Below are 25,445 nucleotides of genomic sequence, written 5' to 3'. Positions count from 1 at the left end.
TGAAAAATATTTCACCACCATAACCAGGTAATCAGGTATCATGAATTAACTATCACTCATTTATTTTATGCTAACTAATGAAATACTGTATTCTAGCAGTTAAATATATTCATATTTCATCACTCACACTGTGAAAATATGAAATCTATATTTTCACACTGTGAGAGATATAGCTCCACCCCCTCATTACATTGTGTATGAATTTTAAATTATTTGCTTAAAACAGGATAAAAATTGTAGCCGCATTTTGTTCTTTATAGTATATTTCTCGATTCAAATTATTTTACTTAAAGAGAATTTCATACCGTTATGCAGCAAAAAATAAAACAAAATGGAACTTTATGTTGCATGCGTCTTTATAACGTCACAGCACGTCTGACGTCATGTCTGTTTACGCGCGTCTGTTTCCCGCGCTGAGATTAAAATAGTTGCAAAATGCACATCTCAACGTAATTGAGCATAAAATAAAAAGAAAATTTGTTTGTTTTTTCGTGAATATAGAATATACCTCACCTCGAAGTATTTGAAATTTTCTCACTTCTCAGTGAGATATATTCCATATTTATCAAAACAAACAAATATCCTCTATATATTTGATCTGAATAGTTTGGAGGATTACTATTCTCATGCATTACAGTAAAAACTCTGGAAACCGAACCCTGCACAGACCAAGTCAAAAGTCTGTTTTTCAGAGGATTACGGTTTTCAGAGGATTTTCCACTAATTTCTGAGAGGGTGACTGTATATATTTATACCGAGTCTCATATTTATTTCATCTGTCCATATTATGTTCAATGTCTTTTAAGTTTTTCTTTTTTCAAAATCTGCAATTTATATTTCTGTTATATATCAAAACTGAATCATTTCAACAGAAAAACATCACTTAAAATGATACTTTATAATGAAAAAGAATGTTTCTCTTATCCCGGAGATATAAATAGACCAGCCCTTATAAATCATGGAACATGCACTATGCGAATATCAATATCTGATAATTAATAAGAATATATGTCTTTTTAATACTCCACAAAAATGTAGTTTTATGAAAAGCCACCTATTCAACAAAATATCAATTAATTTCTCCCTCTTATATTAACCCTTAGCCTGCTGGCGGCGATTGGTTTTGCCTTTGTGACCAGTGCAGACCAAGATCAGCCTGCACATCCGTGCAGGCTGATCATGGTCTGCACTGTTCGCCATTCAGTCAATAATTTTTTGGTATGCACCCCTTTTAACAGTTAATGGTACTGTCCAAACTGAATGATGGACAAGTTCATTATAGAAATTTAGCAAGGTAAGGGTTAAGATATTTTGAACTTTTATAGCAAATACACAAAATATAAATACACAGATAATTGTTTTTCACACCTATGAAGGTATCATTAATAAGTTTTGTTATTGTTAGTTGGTAAACAAAATATTGTCACCTGCCGAAGATTATGTTTTTAAAAGAAAGTGACCGTACATGAACATTAAATTTAGGAGTTATCTAACTTTGGTTTATTTTTTTGTAGAACTGATGACTAGGAAGTATTTAGTGAATCCATAATAAACCGATATAACTGAGATAGCTTGGTAGTTGCAAGCAGAACATTAACCCTGATTTCTAATGAAAAAAGGGCAATAATTCTTATCTAAATACATCAAGAGTTACCTAACTTGGAAATGCAAAAAAAATTATCACTGGGAAGCATTGTGTATAGTTTAAATCCTACACATACAGCTGTAACTGAGATAATTGCATGCAGAACTTTGAAATTTCTTAGTACATAAAGGCTGTGATTTTCGAGAAATTCAACCAAGAATTATCTAACATATTTTTCAGTAGGTTTGATGACTAATAAGGATTGTAAGAAGTTTCAATCCATAACAAACTGAAACAATTGTAACTGAGGTACTGCCTGATAGTTGTGTGTTAAATTTTATCTAATTTCAAAACTAAAGAAAGGTTGATAATTCTTATCCACATCAATCAATAATTATCTAACTTTGTTAAGCAAAACAAAAAAAAATTCGATCGCGAAGAGACATAGTAAGAAGTTTCAATCTGATACATTCATTTGTTCCTAAGATACTTTTTTTTTTTGGTTGGATTTAACGTCGCACCGGCACATGATACGTCATATGGCGACTTTCCAGCTTTAATGGTGGAGGAAGACCCCAAGTGCCCCTCCGTGTATTACTTCATCACGAGCGGGCACCTGGGTAGAACCACCGACCTTCCATAAGCCAGCTGGATGGCTTCCTCACATGAAGAATTCAACGCACCGAGTAAGGCTCAAACCCACATCGATGAGGGGAAAGTGATTTGAAGTCAGCGACCTTAACCACTCGGCCACGGAGGTCAGTTCCTAAGATATAGCTTAGTAGTTTATTACAAAACTTTTAACTGAATTTTCAAATTGAACGTTTACACCGAATTCAACCAAAAGTTATCTTACTTAGGTATTTCCGTAGACTTCATGTCTGGGAAGCAGTTTGTGAAGTTTCAATGCTATACAGGTGTAACCAAGATACAACTTGATGTTTGCTTTCAGCTACTTTAACCAAACTTTTTATGTCAAAAAAGGTTTGGTGACTTGGGAAGCATTGTGTAAAGTTACTGAGATATGACTTTGTATGCTTTACTGTAACCAAGGAGATGAAATAGAACAGCTCTCGATATTTTCAAAGTTTTAGATTTATTACAATGACCCATGAAACCAAAATATGTTAAGGTAGTTCTGCACGTTTGGATAAAAACATTTTCTACAATGTAGAATTTGATTAAACTCTGATTTTTCAAAACTTCTGAATATACATGTACCTAGAAAATTCAGCAAATAAAATAGATACGGTCGCGTGCTTGATTTTTTGCTAGACTGATTTTGACCTCGCACAAAATTTTATAATGAGAGTCTATGGCAAAATCTTACATAACATTTTCGCAAATAGAAATTTTTCTACAAAGTAGATTTTGATGGAACTTCTCATAGTTATAAAAAAATATGTGGCCTACAATTTGGAGAAATATAATGTATAAGTCCATGTGCTTAATTTTGAGATATCTGACAATAATTAATGCGAACTGGACATTTCACTCTAATTTTTAAGACATTATTTTGAATGGGTCATGTGTTTTAACATCATATTTTGACTTAAGAAATATAGCAACAGTCCCATTGCAATAAATGTACTCACAGGTTTCCATTAATTCATAAAATGATTTTCATTTCGGTACGTAGAATCCAGGCTTTATTCTAGGTTTTCCAGAAAAATGACGTTAAGCCATCACTTCCAGTATATCAAACATGCAGAACTATCCTAATAGAAACTGATATGATAAATTTTCTAACAGTAGTACATGTAGTATGTTTGGAATCCAGTGTCCTCATTATAAAACTGAGTTATAATCAAGTGTGCTGGGAGTAGGGTGCGTGTGCAGTGGTGACAGGATACTAAAAGGCAAAAAATTAATAAATTTCATTTTTTTTTTTTGATGGGGTGGGGGGATGGGGATGGATGGGGGCAGTAATGTAGACTGTTGCAGTCTGCACATTGTCTCAAAACTACCTGTCTAAACTTCAAAGTTTTCAAGTCAATACCTTTATTTTTTATGTTATGCTCTGGACACAAAATATGATGAGCAGATTTGACCTAGACCTTTGAACTACCACCCTGGTTCATGCCACTGGCGCCAGATCAGAAAGAAAATGCCTCTGTACATGTTATACCCTACCCCTAGGTATTCTATAAGAACCATGGTCATAAAATATATGGAGCATCTCTGCAATATGAAATATTGAGACAATGTGACCGGTACACAACGGAAGATAAATTACCACTTGTTTAATATCAATAGTACACATTTACTGAACTGCGTGTTTTAGGTATGAAATACGCGATTGAAATGGGTTAGTATATTTTCCCGTTCACGACCATGGTTCTTATAGAATACCTAGGGGTAGGGTATAACATGTACAGAGGCATTTTCTTTCTGATCTGGCGCCAGTGGTTCATGCACTCTGCACATCATCTCTAATTGTCATCTATTTTTGGGGAGAAAGGCCATTTTCAAGGGCAGATAACTCTTTTTCAATTCTTCATTTTTTTTTTTACTAGTGACCTATGACTATAATTGCATATTTTTGTTTCTTAGACAATTGACCTTCTTTATCTAAAGTTTGAAGAAATTCTATAGTTGGGTAAAATTTCGCCCATCTCATATACGGACTCTAGCGTACACCTTAAAAGTTATCCTAACTTATAATGCACATGAAGGGAATAAAAACGAATAAATTATGTATGAAATAGTGGAACAATACACAATCACTATTCCTAATGTAGTTTATCTGCCTTGAGCAACTGATTGTCAGAATCAAATTAGACTCGGACACAAAAATTAAGTTTAACACATTCAGAAATGTCTACATCCTCTGAAAAATAATTCAGTCATATTCAATGATCACATTACATGATATATATGAATACTCTTGGTAACCTTTCCTGTACTTTACTAACACTAAATATATTTTTCTCAAAGTTTTTCATCAGAGTACATATTTTCCCTCTGTCCATAATTTATATATTGGTTTGTCTCCTACATCTTGAATTGTCTTACTACAAATGTCCAGCAATTCTCTATGAAGATCATCAACTGATTTGTCAGCATCTATCACCTGAAACACGAAAATAATTAGCTCATTAAAATTTCTATAATTTATGCAAATTGATGAAATATGGTGATTTCCTCACCTCCAATGAACAGAATCAACCAAACCGTCTGCTATCATGTTGTTTGGTTGCGTTCTATGCTTCTGAAGGATCTTTTCACAGATTTTATAACCTATAATAACAGTAGTCTTTAAGTGCCGTGTGGCGACTGTTAAAAGTCTCCCCGTACTTGGACTGTGTTGTTATATTTTCTAGTCCTTTGGGATCATGGAGTACTCATTTTTACTATAATCGAACTAGAGATGCTTTTGAGAAAAGCGCATGTCTCCCACAACTGCCCCTATGAAAAATGTCTAGTTTCTCTAAATGGACCCAATTAGACGGCTTGGACGATTGGACTCAATCAGTAATTCAAGGGCCATAATTCAAAAGTGCCTCGGCGGATTTGGCTATTTATCAAACTTGGCCGAGGTCTTACGGTCAAATACATTTTGTTCAAGTCTGGTGAAGATCGGATGAAAAGGGTTTGACTTAGAGTGCGGACAAGCTTTGTGACAGACAGACAGACTGGAGTAAATCAATATGTCTCCCACACCACTGTGTGGTTGGACACATAATTCCACCCAGGCTGGTGCTAGTGGGACGCGAGGGGTGTTGCGTATTTCATTACCTCCCATGAACAGACTCAATTAAACCATGACTGCTATTATGTACAATCAACATTTGAAATGATTTAATTCATTACACTTACATGCTATGATTATCAAAACTACTGACATATGTATTTGACAACATCTGGCTTGGACTGGGGAGAATATAAATCTTATTCCATCCTTTAAAGTGCCTTTAAGGTGATTCATACCTCTTCCACCCCTCCCCACTGAAATGTTATGATAGGAATAAATAATACTTGGTGTTCTATTAATCTCTACTCACTGTACCCTTTTTATTTTAAATCTGGGAGATTTATTCTATTATCATTCAAGAAAGAGCCATTGTTCTTATACATTTTTGTTATTTCATATTATTGTATCAAGTTATATTGAATTTCCTTCAATAGTTTTAAAGTTACTGTTCAAAATTAGTCCCCTCATGAATATTAACGAGTTCTGAATATTCATGAATATTCAAAGCATGTCATAACAAACCTGCCAGCTTTTATCTTTCAGCAGTTCAAAATTGCCTGCCACAGTTTTCTGGAAATCCGTTTGTTCGTATCTTTCTTCACCAAACCCTCCTCGTTTAGCCGCTGCCTCGCTACTCAATGTAAGGTACAGTACAGTATCCGGTCGCGGAAGACCAATGTCGGGCTGCTTACACCAGTCTATATTGAAACCCTAAAACAAAATATTTGTGTTTATTCAGGACATTCTTAAAAAAAAAAAATATATGGTAGACAATATTTCAATATTTGGGATGGTTTTTATCTTCACTAATACTTAAGAAATGAAATGACATTTTTCAGTGTTTCATGTAAAATGAACGAAAGAACAGGAACAGCAAATCCATAGTGCGATTCATGTTTAATTTGCCAATTTTATTCTATCATTCATTGTTCATGAACACTGGAAAAAAAATTTCATTTCTTATATTTACATCATATTTTCTTTTCTTTTGTAAACAAGATAATATTATAAATTGCACTTATTTTGTGGCATTTAACATTAAAATCAGATTCCCAGCCATTAAATTCACCAGATTGAACAATTGCGACGTTATCTATCTATTAATTAACAGTAATGCATTAAGTTTAAATAGCATACACTTGATACATGTGATGCTAAACACCGTATAAATGTCACATATGTGTACTAACACTGAAAATGGAAAGTTTTTAAATACATGTAATCAACTGTTACTGCATGTCATTCTATATAAACAATTAATTTATATACGTATAAATAACAGTAAAATTAAATACATTTGAGGAGGATTTTCAACATCTGACATCAAATATTTTTATACATGAAAGATTGGCATTGGATATCTTTAATAGAAACTTGTGATTACTGTAAAAGGTAATTACCGGTTTAGCTGCTGTAAATGCCACACCAGAATATGCATATCTGTCAACAATCAATGTGGTACCTTTGTTCAACAATTCTAACATCATTGGCCTGAAACCATAAACAATTCTACAATTCTAACATCATTGGCCTGAAACCATAAAGAAATCAACAATTCTAACATCACTGCCCTGAAACCATAGAGAAATCAACAATTCTAACATCATTGCCCTGAAACCATAAACAAATCAACAATTCTAATATCATTGGCCTGAAACCATAAACAGGCTTTCAAACACTATTTTGCAAAAAATTACTGGTAGGGCTAAAATTACGGCTATTTTTGCCAAAAGTAAGGGAGAAATTAGGACTAAATGTCCACAACATGTCGAGCCCGCCCATTGACCATATATATTGTTGCTTTTAATCATTACCAGACCCAGGTTGTCACTGGTGAGGTACATAGCACCAAGAGGGGTAGGTATGGGAGTAAAGCCTTTTTTATCCGTGTTTGGAAGAGCAGGCTCTCCCCCTGAAAGCTTTTGATATACAGGTATGAAATGGGGGCCACTGGTGTATTTTTTTTGTCTAAATGTTGAGGTACTAAAGGGTTATTCCTCTTAATTTAGGACGGATGGGGGGGTGGGGGGGGAGCACAGAATCATCCTCTGTAAATGAATCTTAATGAATTAATTGGTTCATTATAATATTAATCATGCACGACTTTGTGCAAAACAAATTTAAGTTCAGACAGAAATTACAAAAAAAATAGGGATAATTTAAACAAGAGCTGTCCATAAGACAGCCAAGCTCGACTATTTGAAATATTGTCCCAGAAGCAGGAAAATATTACTGAAAATGTTAAATATCAAACGAGTTTTAAGTTCAAATAGGGACATAACTTGACCAAAATGCAAATCAGTTATGGGACTTGCTGCTATCATGTAGTTTTATAACCCCGAAGACACGTGAAGTTTCAATTCAATATCTGCATTACTTTTGGAGATAGTAATTTGCATGTAAAAACTTAACCAGAATTTTCTAAGTCCAAAAGGGGGCATAATTTTCCCAAAGTACATGTCAGAGTTATGGGACTTGACCAAGTAAGGTTGGTAATTGACCTAGAAAAAGAAAAAATAAGTTTCAAATCTATATGCCTTTTAGTAATACTAGCTGTATGTACTTGCACGCAAAACTAACCAGAATTTTCTAAGTCCAAAAGAGGGCATAATTTGGCCAAAACGAAGGTCAGAGTTATGGGACTTGCTGCTATCAACTAGTTTTATAACCCCGAAGACACATGTGAAGTTTCAATTCATTATCTGCATTAGTTTTGGAGAGTCCAAAAGGGGGCATAATTTGCTCAAAATACATGTCAGAGTTATGGAACTTGACCCAAGCTATATGCCTTTAAATGGTAAGTGTATGTACTTGCATGCAAAAACTTAACCAAGGTGTGACGCCGACGCCAGGGTGTGTAGAATAGCTAGACTATTTTTTGAATAGTTGAGCTTTTTTTTTTTAGGAATTTGGCCCTTTCTGGGTATTCTTTTAGGAATTTTCGGGAGGCATCAAAAAATTAGGATATTTTAGGAATTTTAGAGCCACTTGAAAGCCTGCATAAACAAATCAACATTTCTAACATCATTGCCCTGAACCATAACCAGATCAACAATTCTTACATCACTGGCCTGAGACCATAAAGAAATCAACAATTTAAACACCAATGGCCTGAAACAATAAAGAAATTAACATTTTAACATCATTAGCCTGAGATCATAAAGAAATCAACATTTCTCTGCACGTCGTCTCACTGTGGTGAACATTTGTGCCAAGTTTCTTTGAAATCATTCAAGCAGTTCAAGAGTAACAGAGCATACACAAAACACACCCATATGACCTTTCACTCCTAAGGGTGACCTTGACCTGAAAGCTAGTCATCCGAAACAAGCACTCTGCACATCGTCTCAGTGTGGTGAACATTTGTGCCAAGTTTCTTTGAAATCCTTCATGCAGTTCAAGAGTTACAGAGCTGACACGAAACACACTCATATGACCTTTGACCCCCAAGTGTGGCCTTGACCTTGAAATGACACATCCAAAATATGCGCTCTGCATGTCGTCTTGGTGTAGTGAACATTTGTGTCAAGTTTCTTTGAAATCCTTCAAGGGGTTCAAGAGTTACAGAGCGGACGCGAAATTGCTAACGGACGGATGGACGGACATGGGACCATAACATAATACGTCTCTTCAGGCGTATAAAAATGGAGTGTGTGTGTGTGGGAGGTGGGCTGCATGATCGGCTAGTAGACATGAGTTGACTGGATGACTGGGTGGAGAAGTGAGGTGGGGGAATGGTACAACATTGCATGTTGATAAATATTCATTTAAGATTTGAAAAATAATAATAACAAGAGCTGTCAGTGGACAGCGTGCCCGACTATTCTCAGTGCTTGATAGTATATTAGCTTTGAGTAAAACTATAACATTACAATAAACATATTCTAAGTCGAAAAGGGGCCATAATTCAGTCAAAATTCTTGATAGAGATGCCTCCTCCTTTTTACAGACTGGGGTCATGATGGTAAACAAGTATGCAAAATATCAAAGCAATATCTCAATGGACTTTGAAAATATTTGGGGTGGTACACAAACTAACATTTATTCTAAGTCGAAAAGGGGCGAGAATTCAGTCAAAATGCTTGAAAGAGTTGCCTGCTCCTTTTTACAGACTGGGGTCATGATGGCATACAAGTATACAAAATATCAAAGCAATATCTCAATGGACTTTGAAAATATTTGGGGTGGTATGCAAACTTCAACACTTGTGTGACGCTCAAGCCGACACCATGGCGAGTAGGATAGCTCCCCTATTCTTCAAATAGTCAAGCTAAAAAGAAAATTCTTTTTTTTTTGGGAGGTTGGGGGGGGGGGGGGGGGGGGGGGGGGGGGGGTGACAAAGGCAAGGTTGTGACCAGGTGTGTGTACACAACTTCACATGTTTATAGTAAATTTTCAGGGAAAAGAATGAAAGAAGTTTAATGAAATTCTACCACATGGTTTTGTTTGTTATGCACATATCTGTGGATTTTTAAACAATTAAAGGGCAATAACTCCAAGGAAAATTGACCAATCCAAAAAAAACTTGATGAGCATCATCGCAGTATGTTGGTTCATGTTTATTTCAAGTTTAATGAAATTCTACCAGCTAGTTACTGAGAAATGGCTGCGGATGGACATTTTTCATTAAATCAAGGGCAATAAGTCTAAGGGAAATTGACCAATGCAATAAAAAAAAAAAATCTTGACGGGCATTATCGCAGTATGTTGGTCCATGTTTAGTTCAAGTTTCATGAAATTTTACCTGCTAGTTACTGAGAAATGGCTGCGGACGGATGGGCGCAAGCCATTTCAATATCCCCCTCCCGATTTCATCGGCAGAGGATAAAAATATTACAAAGTTAAAACAAGAGCACTGCCTTGCGGGTGCTGACGCTCATCTGATTTTTTTGTGTATAATAGAAAAACTGTCCTACCCATGATTTTCTAAGTTCAAAAAGGGCCATAATTTTTTGCAAAAAGCAGGATGGAGTTATGTTTCTTGATGTACAGAGTCAGCTTATGTTGATGAACGAAAGTTGCAAGTTTCAAAGCAATAGCTTTGATAGGTTAGGAGAAAAGTTTACCTAAACATATAACTTAACCAATAAATCTGATAGTTTCTAAGTCCAAAAGGGGCCATAATTCTTGCAAAAAGCAGGACAGAGTTACGTTTCTTGCTGTACAGGGTCAGCTTATGATGGTGAACAAGTGTTGCAAGTTTTAAATCAATAGCTTAGACAGTTTATGAGAAAAGCTGACCTAAACATAAAACTTAACCAATAAATCTGATTTTTCAAGTCCAAAAGGGGCAATTATTCTTGCAAAAAGCAGGACAGAGTTATGTTTCTTAATGTACAAGGTCAGCTATTGATGGTGAACAAGTGTTGCAAGTTTCAAAGCAATACCTTTGACAGCTTAGGAGAAAAGCTGATCTAAACATAACAAGAGCACCGCCTTGCGGGTGCTGACGCTCATCTGATTTTTTTTGTGTAATAGAAATATTGTCCTACCCATGATTTTCTAAGTCTAAAAAGGGCCATCATTCTTGCAAAAAGCAGGATAGAGTTATGTTTCTTGATGTACAGTGTCCACTTATGATGGTGAAAAACTGTTGAAAGTTTTAAAGCAATAGCTTTGATAGTTTATGAGAAAAGTTGACTTAAACATAATACTCAACCAAGAAAATGATTTTCTAAGTCCAAAAGGGGCAATAATTATTGCAAAAAGTAGGATGGAGTTATGTTGCTTGCTGTACAGGGTCAGCTTATGATGGTGAACAAGTGTTGCAAGTTTCAAAGCAATAGCTTTGATAGTTTAAGAGAAAAAGTTGACCTAAACATAAAACTTAACCAAGAAATCTGATATTTTCTAAGTCCAAAAGGGGCCATAAATCTTGCAAAAAGCAGGACGGAGTTATGTTTCTTGCTGTACAGGGTCAACTTATGATGGTGAACAAGTGTTGCAAGTTTTAAAGCAATAGCTTTGATAGTTTAGGATAAAAGCTGACCTAAACATAAAACTTAACCAAGAAAACTGATTTTCTAAGTCCAAAAGGGGCAATAAATCTTGCAAAAAGCAAGGTGGAGTTATGTTTCTTGATGTACAGGGTCTGCTTATGATGGTGAACAAGTATTCCAAGTTTCAAAGCAATAGCTTTAATAGTTTAGGAGAAAAGTTGACCTAAACATAAAACTTAACCAAGAAATCTGATATTTTCTAAGTACAAAAGGGGCAATAAATCTTGCAAAAAGCAAGATGGAGTTATGTTTCTTGCTATACAGGGTCAGCTTATGATGGGGAATAAGTATTCCAAGTTTCAAAGCAATAGCTTTGATAGTTTAGGAGAAAAGCTGACCTAAACATAAAACTTAACCAGGCAACGCCGACGCCGACAACCGCTCAAGTGATGACAATAACTCATCATTTTTTTTCAAAAAATCAGATGAGCTAAAAATTAACCAGGCAATGTTGGTACCAATCAAGTGATGACAATAACTCATTTTTAAAAAAAAATCAGATGAGCTAACAATATATAAATTTAAAATATAATAAAATTTAATCAAAAACCGGTTATTACGTAATTACATAAGGTCTGACAAATGTAGCACACTAAATTAGTTTCGCCTGTAATGAGACATGTATCATACCGAGATACATATCGCGATATTTTTTACATCAATTAATTATCTACAAACATATATCTTACATCAACAGTAATATAGTTTTACAGGTAAGCAGTGGCGTCAGATGCAGGATATCATTTTGTAGGCCTTAGTGGATTTTTTTTCAGATATATTTTACATGGTCTGCAGTGTTCACTATTCCGTTTCCTGTACATGTGTTGCTTCACCTGGAATACTTACACCATTTCCCATCTGTTGTTCAATCTGGAATACTTACACCCTTAACTATCTGTTGCTTCACCTGGAATGCTTACACCCTTAACTATCTGTTGTTTCACCTGGAATACTTACACCCTTAACTATCTGTTGCTTCACCTGGAATACTTACACCCTTAACTATCTGTTGCTTCACCTGGAATACTTACACCATTTCCCATCTGTTGTTCAATCTGGAATACTTACACCCTTAACTATCTGTTGCTTCACCTGGAATGCTTACACCCTTAACTATCTGTTGTTTCACCTGGAATGCTTACACCCTTAACTATCTGTTGCTTCACCTGGAATACTTACACCCTTAACTATCTGTTGCTTCACCTGGAATGCTTACACCCTTAACTGTCTGTTGCTTCACCTGGAATGCTTACACCCTTAACTATCTGTTGTTCAACCTGGAATACTTACATCCTTTCCCATCTGCTGCTTCACCTGGAAAACTTACACCCTTTCCCATCTGCTGCTTCACCTGGAATACTTACACCCTTTCCCATCTGTTGCTTCACCTGGAATACTTACACCCTTTCCCATCTGTTGCTTCACCTGGAATGCTTACACCCTTAACTATCTATTGTTCAACCTGGAATGCTTACACCCTTAACTATCTATTGTTCAACCTGGAATATTTACACCCTTTCCCATCTGTTGTTCCATCTGGAATATTTACACCCTTTCCCATCTGTTGCTTCGCCTGGAATACTTACACCCTTTCCCATCTGTTGCTTCACCTGGAATACTTACACCCTTCCCATCTGTTGCTTGACCTGGAATATTTACACCCTTTCCCATCTGTTGTTCCATCTGGAATATTTACACCCTTTCCCATCTGTTGCTTCACCTGGAATACTTACACCCTTCCCATCTGTTGCTTCACCTGGAATATTTACACCCTTTCCCATCTGTTGCTTCACCTGGAATACTTACACCCTTTCCCATCTGCTGCTTCACCTGGAATACTTACACCCTTTCCCATCTATTGTTTCACCTGGAATACTTACACCCTTCCCATCTATTGTTTCACCTGGAATACTTACAACATCCTTTTCCATCTGTTGTTTCACCTGGAATATGTACACCCTTCCCATCTATTGTTTCACCTGGAATACTTACAACATCCTTTTCCATCTGTTGTTTCTCCTGGAATACTTACACCCTTCCCATCTATTGTTTCACCTGGAATACTTACAACATCCTTTTCCATCTGTTGTTTCACCTGGAATATGAACACCCTTCCTATCTGTTGTTTCTCCTGGAATACTTACAACCTTCCCATCTATTGTTTCACCAGGAATAAGTACACCCTTTTCCATCTGTTGTTTCACCTGGACTACTTACACCCTTTTCCATCTGTTGCTTCACCGGGAATTCTTACACCCTTTTCCATCTGTTGCTTCACCGGGAATTCTTACACCCTTTTCCATCTGTTGTTTCACCTGGAATTCTTACACCCTTTTCCATCTATTGTTTCATCTGTAATACTTACACCCTTTCCCATCTGTTTGCGGAGAAGAGCAAATGGACTGCATGGTCTTCAACATCTTTCTTGCAACCAAGGTAATCATTTATCATCTCTCCTATTACAGTTGTTCTATCTGGAAACATAATTATCATCATTATCATACCAATTTACAGTATATCTGAAGACATCCAAATTCCAAATTAAACTTTCAACTTGATTTAGAACTTTATAAAGAAATATTCTGACCAAGTTTCATGCAGACCCGTGTCCATATTCATCAATGTTTTATGTCTCAAAGTTATGCCACATTTTTAATACAGGTGTTAACACACTAGAAAACTGCACACAAAGTCATGTTAAAAAATGCCAAAATATGTCACTGTCTTAAAGATAGAAATGTCGGCAATTCTTACCTACAGAAGTAGGAGGGATAAACGTCTACAAGAGGAGACAAAGTTCCTCAAATACAACACTTGGACATTCAGCACGTGATTTTTTCAAGTTTATAAAACATCTTTTGATATTCAAGTCCTATGTTCATATAAAGGCACATGTACATACCAGAAAATGGGTTGTTTATACTTAAATATCATACTGGTTCTTCTTCATGCATGGAGGGATTTTAATGTAACTTGGCACAAATGTTCACAAGCATGTGACGGAGTGTCATGCACAACAACCTGGACCCTAAGTCTAAGGTCAAGGTCACACTTAGAGGTCAAGGGTCAGATACAAAAAACGACTTTGTCCGGAGCATTTCTTTTTCATGCATGGAGGGATTTTGATGTGACTTGGCACAACTGTTCACCATCATGAGACGGAGTGTCATGTGCAAGAACCTAGAATTATTTCCCTTTGTCGTTACTTTAAATAGCTTACCGGGGTATATTGTAACTTTTTTATTACTCACTGGTCGTAGGGAAAAATCATGACCACCTTTCTGTAGTACAATATGCATGTTACATCCAATTTTGAGGTGGATTTTGATCTATCTCTACTGGTAAGGATTTTTGTGTGGACTTAGATTTTTTAAAGATTTACTTCCCTTTGTTGTTACTATAAATAACTTATATTGTAACTTTTTGCAATCATTTTTTATTTGGCATAAACGTTTACATCAATGAGACAGGGTTGTCATGTGTAACTCTTAGTCCTTTTGACAGTTGGAGGGCTTGACATGTTGCCCGTGGGCATCTAGTTTGAGCTAGGCGTGTCACAAGGTGGAAATGTGCATTTTTGACTATTTCTGGGGCCATAACTCTGGAAATAGGGAGTGGAGCCAGACGAAAAATAGGAGGCGTGCTAGTTCATATCATGATAAAGACTCGTGCTAGAAGTGTTAATCAAAATAATTCGACGTTCAGATTGTTTTATATTTGTGACTAACAATCTCAAGGTCAAAACACTGAAGGACCAAAATAATGGAGGATGAATCACAGTACACAGTCATGTAAAGTTATTGGTTTTATCGCTTGCGCATTTGGCGTGTATACACGGTAAACGTATATCGTGTACAGCACATACATAGGTTTAAAAAAATGCGTAATTTTGGATTGATAACTTTTATGTAAATCAATGAGGAATAGAATCCCCTTTCGATACATGCAAGTTTTATTTGAATTTATGGCCAATTCAAGAAATAATCGGCATTTAGACCTATAGCATGTTAAGCATTGGCAGCGATAAAAATTTCATCGGAAATTGCTTCAACTATTTAAGTATTTTCAATGGTCTTTCGAGTGTTTGATGGGGATATTGCCCATACAAAGAAGTTATCTTGATCGCGTCAAATAAGTTGGACTATAGAAGCGTCACAAGGTGAAAATGTGGATTTTTAACTATTTAAGTGTCATAAGTCTAGAAATAGGTGGTGTGCAATTTCATATCGTGATAAACTCATAAAGACTCATGCATGCAAGGTTTCATCAATTTATATACAGACACGTCACAAACTTTTTTTCTGACAGATGCATGGATGGACAAGACTAAATCTTTAAGCCCCCATCAATAAGAAAGAAAGCTCAAAATTTCCTAGGATCACGCCAAATTTGTTGGACTACCTGGAAACTTCAGCAGCTTCACATTTCCACTATCACGATTGAGACGTTCCTCAAGAAGATTACACTGTGTAGTTTTACCACTTCTGTCAACACCTTCAAATACTATAAGAGCCCCGCGCTGACAAACTTCCTGTATTCCATGCCTTTTTTCCATTTTTATATAACGTTTTGAAATGCGCGCTCGATTCAGTGTCTCAGCTCCGCTAATGAGATGTAATAAGCGTTTGTTGACTAAGATGAAATTTCGAAGCATTTCGGGATAACCTAAGCAAAAACGTGAAGGACATGTTGAATTCAAATATCAAATTTGCATTCTAAGTTATTATTTCTGAATAAAATGAAGGGCCTAAAATGAAATAAACAAGACGAGCAAGCAAAATTTCTTAAGAAACCAAACTCGTTGCATAATCAAGGGGCGCGCTTGATTTCTAGTTCGGATCAGAATTCCGGAATAGTGTTCTACCCCAGTGAATCAAGTGAATTTGGAACAATGTTCTGCTCTGTTCATTCAGAAAATATTTGTAAAATAATCAAACCATCAAAAGGAGAGCTAACAATAATGTAACTATGTCTAAATAATATCACTGTAGTTAGTAAATAATTAATCTTTATATATAAGAAACATATAGTGCTGTAAAACTTAAAATACGCAGTTTCATTTTCACCTTCCTGCCATTGTCAGCCATATTGTTGTTGTCTTGTAGATTCCGCCGTTCTTCTTCGGCGCACTTCCCTTTCCGAGAATAAATAAGTAATTGTTGTTTTCCTCATGCATCACCTGGGAAAAAGGTGCAAGGAGAACATGTTCTGAACTCTGCACCAGTGCGCTTGATTTAGGTTCTACTTTGGTGGCAGGGGAGTGCAGATTTGCGAATTCCACATTGACGTGTGGGTACCAGTGTTGAAATATCCATAGAAATCTCGTTTTTGCTTATTTTTCTTTGAAACTACTATGGACCATTGCAGATACTATAGACTACATAAAGACGACTCTCCGATCCTATGCACATGTCGCTTTCCATGCCAGATGTAGTGAAAATTGGCCAAATCACCCAAATTTTATAGACCAAAATTAGCCTAACCGGGCCTCACGTTGAACTCTGCCATTCATCCATTTTATATTTTTAAATCCAGTTTCGTAGCATATATGTATAGTGCGAACATAGATGCATACCCAGATGGTGTGGAATGTGTCTCCCAACCACCACTTTATTTCCCTAATTTTCACTTGAAAAAAAGTGGATGGATGACAGCCGAGCGTCTGGCCGACGTTTTGTTCTGATGTTTATGTTTTAGCCTCAACCGGAAGTACGGAGCTAGGAATTTTAAAACACCCGCCATGTAGAATCATTAACCGTTCCTCATTCCCCAGATATATTAAAGAATTAATAATGATAAATAACCAGTAAGATAGATATGCCTTTATATCTACCCTGTCCTGTTTATACAGAAAATCGACGGGGCCAAACTACGAAACCGCTCCCCTGCCACCTTGTCCGGTGCACACTTGGTTTTTTGAATGCTTGACTTTCTAAATCCCGGGCAAATCCGTAAAATACCGTGTCTGCATGACCTCGTCTGGTCTGTGTTCAGACCGTATGTTTTGCTATTCAAATTTTGTACAAGTCAAATGGTTTATCGCGGCCAGAAATTTGTACAAACCGGACAGAAGTTGCGAAACTGTCATTTGTGCAGGAAAGAAGCGTTTACCATAATGTCCAGTACTGGACAGGTATAGTGACCATGCACGGACACAGCCAATTTTCTCAGAGGGGGTCCGATCCCCTGCTCCCCCCCCCCCCCCAAGCCACCATGGAAATTTTGAAATTTAGCACTTCATTTTTTGCATTCTGGGGCCGTTTTATGGACTAACCTGTTAAATTTGGGAAAAATGATAAAATCAAGCTTTCTTGAAGGTAAAATTCTTAGTTTCTTTTAGATAAATAATATGAATTATGTCGGGGTCGTATGTAGCAGCAGCCGCATATACTTTACATGCAGTCCTAATGTTGCCTTTTTCGAAAAACATTTTCTTTCCTTCTTGTCTTCTTTCCTTTTTTAAAGATTTTCCAGAGGGGGTCCGGACCCCCGGACCCCCGGCCCCCCCCCCCTGGATCCGCGCATGGTGACATATCACGCTTTCTGTTTAAGCAGGTAAACTTGTGTTTGGTTAAATTTCAACAGAGCACAATTGTCTGAACAGTGTACAAACTCATTACTGTTTTTTCAGGCAAGGGTGGGAAAAAAGTGGTAGAAAATGAAAGCAGTAACATTTTTATTAAAAAAAAAATAAACAATGAGACAAACATTTCCAACATCTTTGGACGGTTCAAAAATCCCATGTTAAACATACGATAAAGCCCGAAACGCGTGAAAATGTTCCGAATGTAAATCGGGTGGAGTAAGCGCTCTATGTATGCGTCTAGATTGATTAAACTGGGCGAGTCTACTTACTTATTACTTGAGGATGAAAAAAACGTGTTTTTTAAATGTTGCTTTTAAACAAGGGTGGTGGTTGAACTACTAAAAGTACAACAACAGTTAACTCACAACAAATCGTACGGTATGTTTTATAATCAGTAGAAGCTAGTCGTATTTACACTTATGAGTCTTGTTTCACCCACAAGTAAAGAATTCACAGGTCCATCATGAAATATTTTCCCCAGCACGTATATACTTGTCCTATTCAAAATGATGTCTCTTTTCTTCTCAAAACATACGGTAATCAGAGCCAAGACTGATGAAGTCAGAACATATACCAGAATTATTTCTTTTCTTAAAAACCAGGATTATATCTAGTCGGTAGCCAGACTAATGTTCAATCTGTTTAACATCATTCAGTATTTGTTTAATATCATTCTTGAATATCATTCTTTCAAACAAATATTTGTGTACTATTGGCAATGCAATTCTTGCTGCTGAGGATACTTACTTATTTATGTTCTAACATGTGGGTCAATCTGTTGTTTATGGAACGGTAATTGACTTCTTATCTTATTATGCACTGTGCTATTACATATATAAGACTTACTAGGATCAAAGTAACGTAATGCAATTCTAAATAATTCATACATATTTATCAATCCAACCAATAAGAAGACTATGTACTTTGTTTTCATTTAGGTATTATAGTTTTAGCATAATTATAATTAAAGACCTTTCTGATTTTGTGTGTGTGTGTGTGTGTGAATGATTAAATAGTCAGATCAAAGAAGTATAAAACATTTTTATAGCTCTTTGGCCAGATTAAACAGTACCCAGTATTGAATCTCAGCCCATGCAGACATGTGCTGGCTACCTGTACACTAAACGCTGATTAAGATCTCTATCCACAGGAAATATTTATTGCAGTGTGCCATACTTGTACTCGGTCAGCTAACGATTTATCTTGATATATCGGTCACAAGCTCTGGCCAGATTTTACCAGACTAGATAATCAAAGCCAAGACTGATGAAATCAAAATAAATCACAGAAATATTTTTTCTAAAAAAATAGGATTATCTAGTCGGTAGCCAGACTAACCTCCTCCGGAAGGATCTCAACAGACTTCAATGGAAGAGAGACTGGCTGATGGAATTCTGTCTTGCCTACTTAAAATAGAATTTATCTTATCTTATCTTAAATGTGAAGTCCTTCGCATATCAAACAAGAGAACCAACAAAAGCAGTCCAAGTCATAGAATGCAACGTAGACTTGATCACAAAGAAGGATAACAATTTTAACACCTCTGCATTCTTGAGTCATAACCTATCATCTTACACAAGATCCACCAAAGAGGCATGCTAGTGTTAAAACACTTGTGAGACCACAAGTGGCGTACGTACGCCTCCACTGTCTGGGACCCTCGCACCCAAGTCAACATTACTAAGGTCGAAGGGATGCAAAAGAGCTGACATATTCGTTTCTGGGTCGTAAAAGCAGCGTCACCGCAATGTTCGACATACTCGGTTGGGAGAGTCTTAAACAGGGGAGGGTGCAGGCAAAGGCAGTCATGTTATATAGGATTGTTAATGACCTAGTTGCCATTGACAAAACGCCTCAATTACACCCACAAGGAGCGTCCACCCGTGGTCACTCAATGAGGCTCATTCCACAAAACTGCAGAACACAGGTTATGAATGAATAATTCTTCCCTTCCACCATCGTCATATGGGCATATGAAAGCAGCTGCCAAACTGCATTGTCACAGCACTAACCTTGGATACGTTGAAGGCTTTGATTGCGGCAGCCCTTGCATAATTAAGTGCTGAATATTTTAAAATAGAAAAAGTGGAAACTTCACAGGTCGCTCAACACGACAAAAACGAAAATGTTGCAGGCTCGGTTTGATTGAGCCTGTTCATGGACGGTAGTAGAAATGCATGCTACCGTCCACGCCCTCTAGCCCCGGGTTGAGCAGAACTCAACATTTACACATGCCACAAGTACAAAAATCTATTTAGAAACACCCGCAGATGTATTAATGCATATGTAACCTTCAATGATACACTGGCGTGTAATTCCATGAAAATCGGCGTATGGTCCCCAGTTAAAATAATGAGTATGCCCTAAACGAGAAAACAATGGGCAGAACTAAACAAAGTGGTATTTAGAAAGGGGATCTGAGGTTATGGAGCCTGCATATCAGAGAAACTGCCGAAAGACAAAATTAAAAAGCAGGCACCATATCCAAGGGGTGATTATACAATACCCAAAGCTATGAAAGCGGGAGTATTGGAACCACCCAGGTAAACCTGTTTTTAATTGCACTTGCGGACCCTCCCATGCTAATGTAAATAGAAACAACGGTGCTAGCATGCCTGCTTTTATGGGGCTCTGCGCGTCACAGGAAGAAGAAGAAAACGAAGAAGAATACTCATACTGTTTACTTGTTATTCCGAAGGATCTAATTAATAAATTAAACTAGACTTACCTTGAAAGTTGAAGTTCATAAATTAATCTACCGCTACTGGGTTTAATGAGATGAACACGTAATCTTATCAGGTGACCAAGCAGCTTTTCAGAGTATATCAAAATAAAATTCTGTCATAATAAGAGTGTATTATTTAATATATGAGGGTATCACACCCTATGGTCCAATAGCAATAGAATAATATTTGAACTTCAACTTCAAGGTAAGACTCGTTTAATTTATGAATTCTACTGCATTGGACCACATAGGGTTAGATGAGAGTTCAGAGACCATGGCAGGATTTTAATAGTAACATAATAATAAATTCCGGATATCTGATATATATGTACTGATTATTCCAGACCATGCATAATTACTGTATTAACGGGTTATTATCAAGTAAACGAACGCAGTGCACAGTTTGATCGCAAATTATCCCTTCAGCAAACACTCTTGTATTGAATAATCCGATATAAAATTATTTATTTACCTCTTATTCAGGAAATTCATGAGTTATACAAACATTAGATAAATACATAACTCCATCATTTGTCATATATAATTTATACTTCCACTATAGGAGCTATTTTATTCTGCTAATTCTCTGCTTACATATATGATAACACAAACATATAAATCTAAATTAGAAAAAATAATGAAAACTGCAAAAAGTAAACAATGAAAATATTTGTAGGAAATAGAGATATCAATATGATTTTTGTTTGCCTGGTTTGGGTTTAACGCCGTTTTTCAAGAGTATTTCAGTTATGTAATGGCGGGCAGTTAACCTACAAAGTGTTTTCCGCAAGAAACTGCCAACTACCCAACTTGAATCAGAGGTGGAGGACGAATGATATCAGACACAATGTCTTTAATTGAATCATTACGGAGAACATACGCCCCGCCCGGGGATCTAACACGACCTCGCGGGCTATCAAATAGTAGTAACATATCAAAAGGTACCAACATTTCATCCGAATATTTAGTTATCATGTTTATTTGTTGACTTATGCAACCAATTTTAAGGAACTGATGTTTTCTGAAAAGTAATGTTGAACTTTGTCTTAAAAACAATTTAACTGACATCTTAGATTAAATCAATGAATGTTTATGTTTTCTCTCAATCTATTCTTATTGAGATCGTTGTAGCTAGTTGTACTGTCAATAAGTAATACCTTAGCTCCACCCCCACCCCACACACTCCTTTTTGTTGAACTATTTTCAATATAAACCATTTAGAATTGCTAAATATTTTACAGATATGCAAAATCAACAATGATTATAAAACGACGTGTTTACGCAGTATACTTATATGTTACCTACATTCACACCAATGGATTTTCTTCTTCTTTGCAATGGCTATGATAACATCACTTATAATTCAAGTAAGTACTTGACCATACGCCGCTTTTCATGGGGTTACACTCCAGGGTATCATTGGAGGTTCCATGTGCACCGCCGTAAGAACACATCTTCGGATGTCTCTATTTTTTCTACTTGTATCATGTTTAAATGTTGAGAAATGAGCCTGCAACATTTTCGTTTTTGTCGTGTTGAGCGACCTGTGAAGTTTCCATTTTGTCTATCTTATAGTTGAGATCGGGGAAAATTAAAGTACTAGTATACATAACAAATTATTTTCACACTGCTATCCAGGCTGCAGCTGATTCTTTTCTTCACTTTTGGCATTTGTCATTTAGCAAGAGTTACAAGTTCTTTGTGTGTTATTTTTATCGAACCAGCATAAACGTTTACCATTCGAATAAGTATGTCTCAGATTAACATAGACAGCAACAGAAACTCTTAACGTTTCTTCCCCATTTAATTTTGCCAAGTTAACTAGAAAAACGATGGACACCTACACAACAAAGTAGCATTAATTGAATATACTAAACATCTCGTATGATTTTTGTTTTCAAATATGTATCAGACTGACGAAAATGTTCAGTTAAAGTTTAAACAATATAAAATATGTATTGAACAGTGCATTCATTGACAATGTAAGGAAACTAATGCAGGCACCCTTTCTATGTTTGAGCTATTTTTTCACGTAAAACATTTTGAAACGTCTATATATTCATTTTCTTTCCTCTTTTGCTTCTGGTAAAGTAAAACTATATTATTTTACACAGTCAATACTTCATTCAATATCTTAAACTAGGATGAATCAAGTAATGCAGTAACTTTGGTAAAAAGTTGTAAACTCAAACTTGGCTGCAGTAAAGTATTATCAACACCTTCACATTTCCTGGTTCACTTGTAAAAAGGATATAAAAATTATATGAACACATCCTGTATTAATAAAACCTATTGGATTATTTAAAACAGTCTTATTAAACTTGTCTACTCCAAACAGCCAAATTACGGTTTAATATTATAACAATTATATTTGATAATTTTCCCAAAGATAATATCATCACAACTGGCATATAAGTGAAAGTATTAACATGCCAGTCAAATTTTCCCAGAGACCCCATTTGCAGTTACATAATCCCAGATGTTGCATATCTTGACTATCTTATTTTCACATGCTGAAACTGAATAAAAATCATAGATTTTTTCATTCATACATTTCCCATATGACGGCCAGTCTGATGTAGGCCTTACAACCATATTGTAGGAGGAGCTTCCTTTAAAAATATTACGTGAATGTGAGTGAGGTCAAGAAACGGTCAGTTTGTTCCATCCAGGTAGACTCAGCTGACTGATCCTGATAAAAGATAGCAGTAGCATGTTTGGTCCCTCTTGATCAGCTACTCATGTGCAAAAGGTCAAGGGTAGTATTTATAATTTACCGATAGAATTTAGTTGATTTGGAAGAAAAAATGGAAGATATAAAAAGTGAATTGTGTCACTCTAAAACTCATTGAATTCTACACTGGCACTATTTAATCATCATGACTTGAATTTGAAGGATTCTAGTTGTCGTGTATAAAAAACAAAGTCTTAGACAAATATCAAACAGGGAATGCCACGTACCAAAATCGCAGCCTCCCCAAAACGAAACCTACAGCACGCAGACGTGCACACCACAAACACACACACATACACATACACGTGCACACACACACATACACACACACGTGCACACACACACAATGCCAACACACGAGGACAAAACGAACAAAGGAACACACACACATACACGCGCACACACACAAAGCCTACACAAGAGGACAAAATGAACAAACAAAGGAACACAAGAACCACTTTCAGGACTTACTATAATGAGATATCTTGTGGGTTTTATTGGTATATATAGACATATACATGTATATTATTTAACTTGATTACATTTAGAGATTTGAAGTGTTGATAGTCTTTGATCTAGACTTGTGAAATGTTAAAAATACCACACTCACTCACTGTAAACATTAATAGGAATTAAGTATCAAATCTGAATAAGAATAGATTACAAAATTTATACTTACTTTAGAATATCACTGGAACTGCAAAATTGTCAGCATGTAGCCAGTGTTATAAACCACTATTGAGTACAACAAGTGCCTTTTTACCTGACATGACCTCTCTGTTTACATTTTCCTGCTGACTGCTCTGCTTTACTACATGACGAATGTCAGAGTTCAGGTTTCAAATTTCAACTGTCAAATTTTCAAATTCTTGTACTTTGCAATCAGAATAACTGCCATGATATATTTTTGTGCACCTTTAACTTAATATTTTTAAATAGATTAGAACTTAGAAAATTGGTGAGGCAAAATGTATTGATAATTTTCATTATTATTTGAGTTATTTGGAAAAATTGTCAAAAACTGGAGAACGTCTGAATGGTTTTTGAATATGCAATGATTGACATCTTGTTGGTGGAGCCTTTCCTTTAATACTGAGCCGTGGGATTTAATAGTATTTCTGTCCGAATAAAGAAACATAACTGTCAATAGTATTTAAACAGATATAAATATTGTTGCATCTTACAATCATATACATGATGCTCTAGAAAACCTTTCAATTAGGTAAATTGCAGAAAACCCTCCAAAAATAGAAATACAGAGACTACAAATTATTGGGAGTAGCAAACGTACAGGCAGCGACGATGTGCCTAAAACAAATAGATTAAAAATTACGTTACAGTGCAACATAGGTATGTCGAGTTTCCTTGTAACTACACAACCATTTTTAAATTTCATACACGGTAAACACTTTGCTGTGAGGTCTATACCTGGATCATGGCCTCTACGCCAGTGATACAAATGTACCATACCTGAAAAATGTGCACCACATGTTTCTGTCCTACACCGTTCTTTTGCATGATAGTATCAAGAGTCACGTGACAACAATGGACTTCTTACTTTGACCAATATTTACATGTGTATGATTTAACTTCAAATCTCATTATTACAAATTTTGCTTTCTATCGAAATGTATGTCATTGTTCTACAGACTGGACATGCAAAGTCTGATGAGACCAGACCTTATATAACATTTCATATTCATATCATTTTTTTTCTCTAAAAACATGGGTTCTGCTGCTGAATATTGCGAACATTTGCCCCACTTTATCATGAATTTAGGTTCGAATTATACACAAAGATAGAAAGTTCTTTTAATAGTTTACCCCAGATCAGTTTAATATGTAAAAATATTCGGACATTAGGCTAAGAAAATAGTTATTTTGTTCCATTTTTAAATGTCTCACATTGAACAAAGCTAAACGAGTCACCTCAGTTAAAGTAAATCTTTATAGCTTTGTACTGACATATTGTTACCTAAGTTACTGAATTGCCTCTGAAAACCAAGTAGTTTGTCCATCGAATAAACTGTTATAATTAAAGAGACAGGCACAAGATACGTTTCCTTCGTAATAGATGAGCTTTAAGGTAAAGTCCATTAGCCACGGAGAAACAGTTTTTATG

At 36.0% G+C, this 25,445-nt stretch overlaps 1 protein-coding gene across 1 annotated transcript; it reads right to left on the bottom strand.

Annotated features, from left to right (window-relative positions):
* Positions 1-1,732: 1,732 nt before the first annotated feature.
* On the bottom strand, positions 1,733-16,122 carry LOC123555121 (thymidylate kinase-like). The gene is made up of 5 exons (XM_045345728.2): positions 15,680-16,122; positions 13,644-13,752; positions 6,680-6,770; positions 5,802-5,990; positions 1,733-4,658 (listed from the first exon to the last, which is right to left on the bottom strand). The coding sequence occupies exons 1-5, from the start codon at positions 15,930-15,932 to the stop codon at positions 4,530-4,532; spliced, it is 771 nt and encodes a 256-aa protein (XP_045201663.2). The 5' UTR covers positions 15,933-16,122; the 3' UTR covers positions 1,733-4,529.
* Positions 16,123-25,445: the final 9,323 nt, after the last annotated feature.

The sequence above is a fragment of the Mercenaria mercenaria genome, chromosome 7 (assembly GCF_021730395.1).
Source record: "Mercenaria mercenaria strain notata chromosome 7, MADL_Memer_1, whole genome shotgun sequence".
NCBI classification, from domain to species: Eukaryota; Metazoa; Mollusca; class Bivalvia; order Venerida; family Veneridae; genus Mercenaria; species Mercenaria mercenaria.
The sequence above is the reverse complement of the archived record's forward strand: the minus strand, read 5'-3'. Positions and strand labels throughout refer to the sequence as shown.

Coding starts and splice junctions, on each gene's coding strand:
- LOC123555121 (XM_045345728.2), bottom strand. CDS start 15,932: ATGCTTCGAAATTTCATCTTAGTCAACAAACGCTTATTACATCTCATT. Junction 6,771..13,643: donor GCAAACAGATGGGAAAGGGT/GTAAGTATTACA, acceptor TTATGGTTTCAG/GCCAATGATGTTAGAATTGT. Junction 5,991..6,679: donor CATTTACAGCAGCTAAACCG/GTAATTACCTTT, acceptor ATTTTGTTTTAG/GGTTTCAATATAGACTGGTG.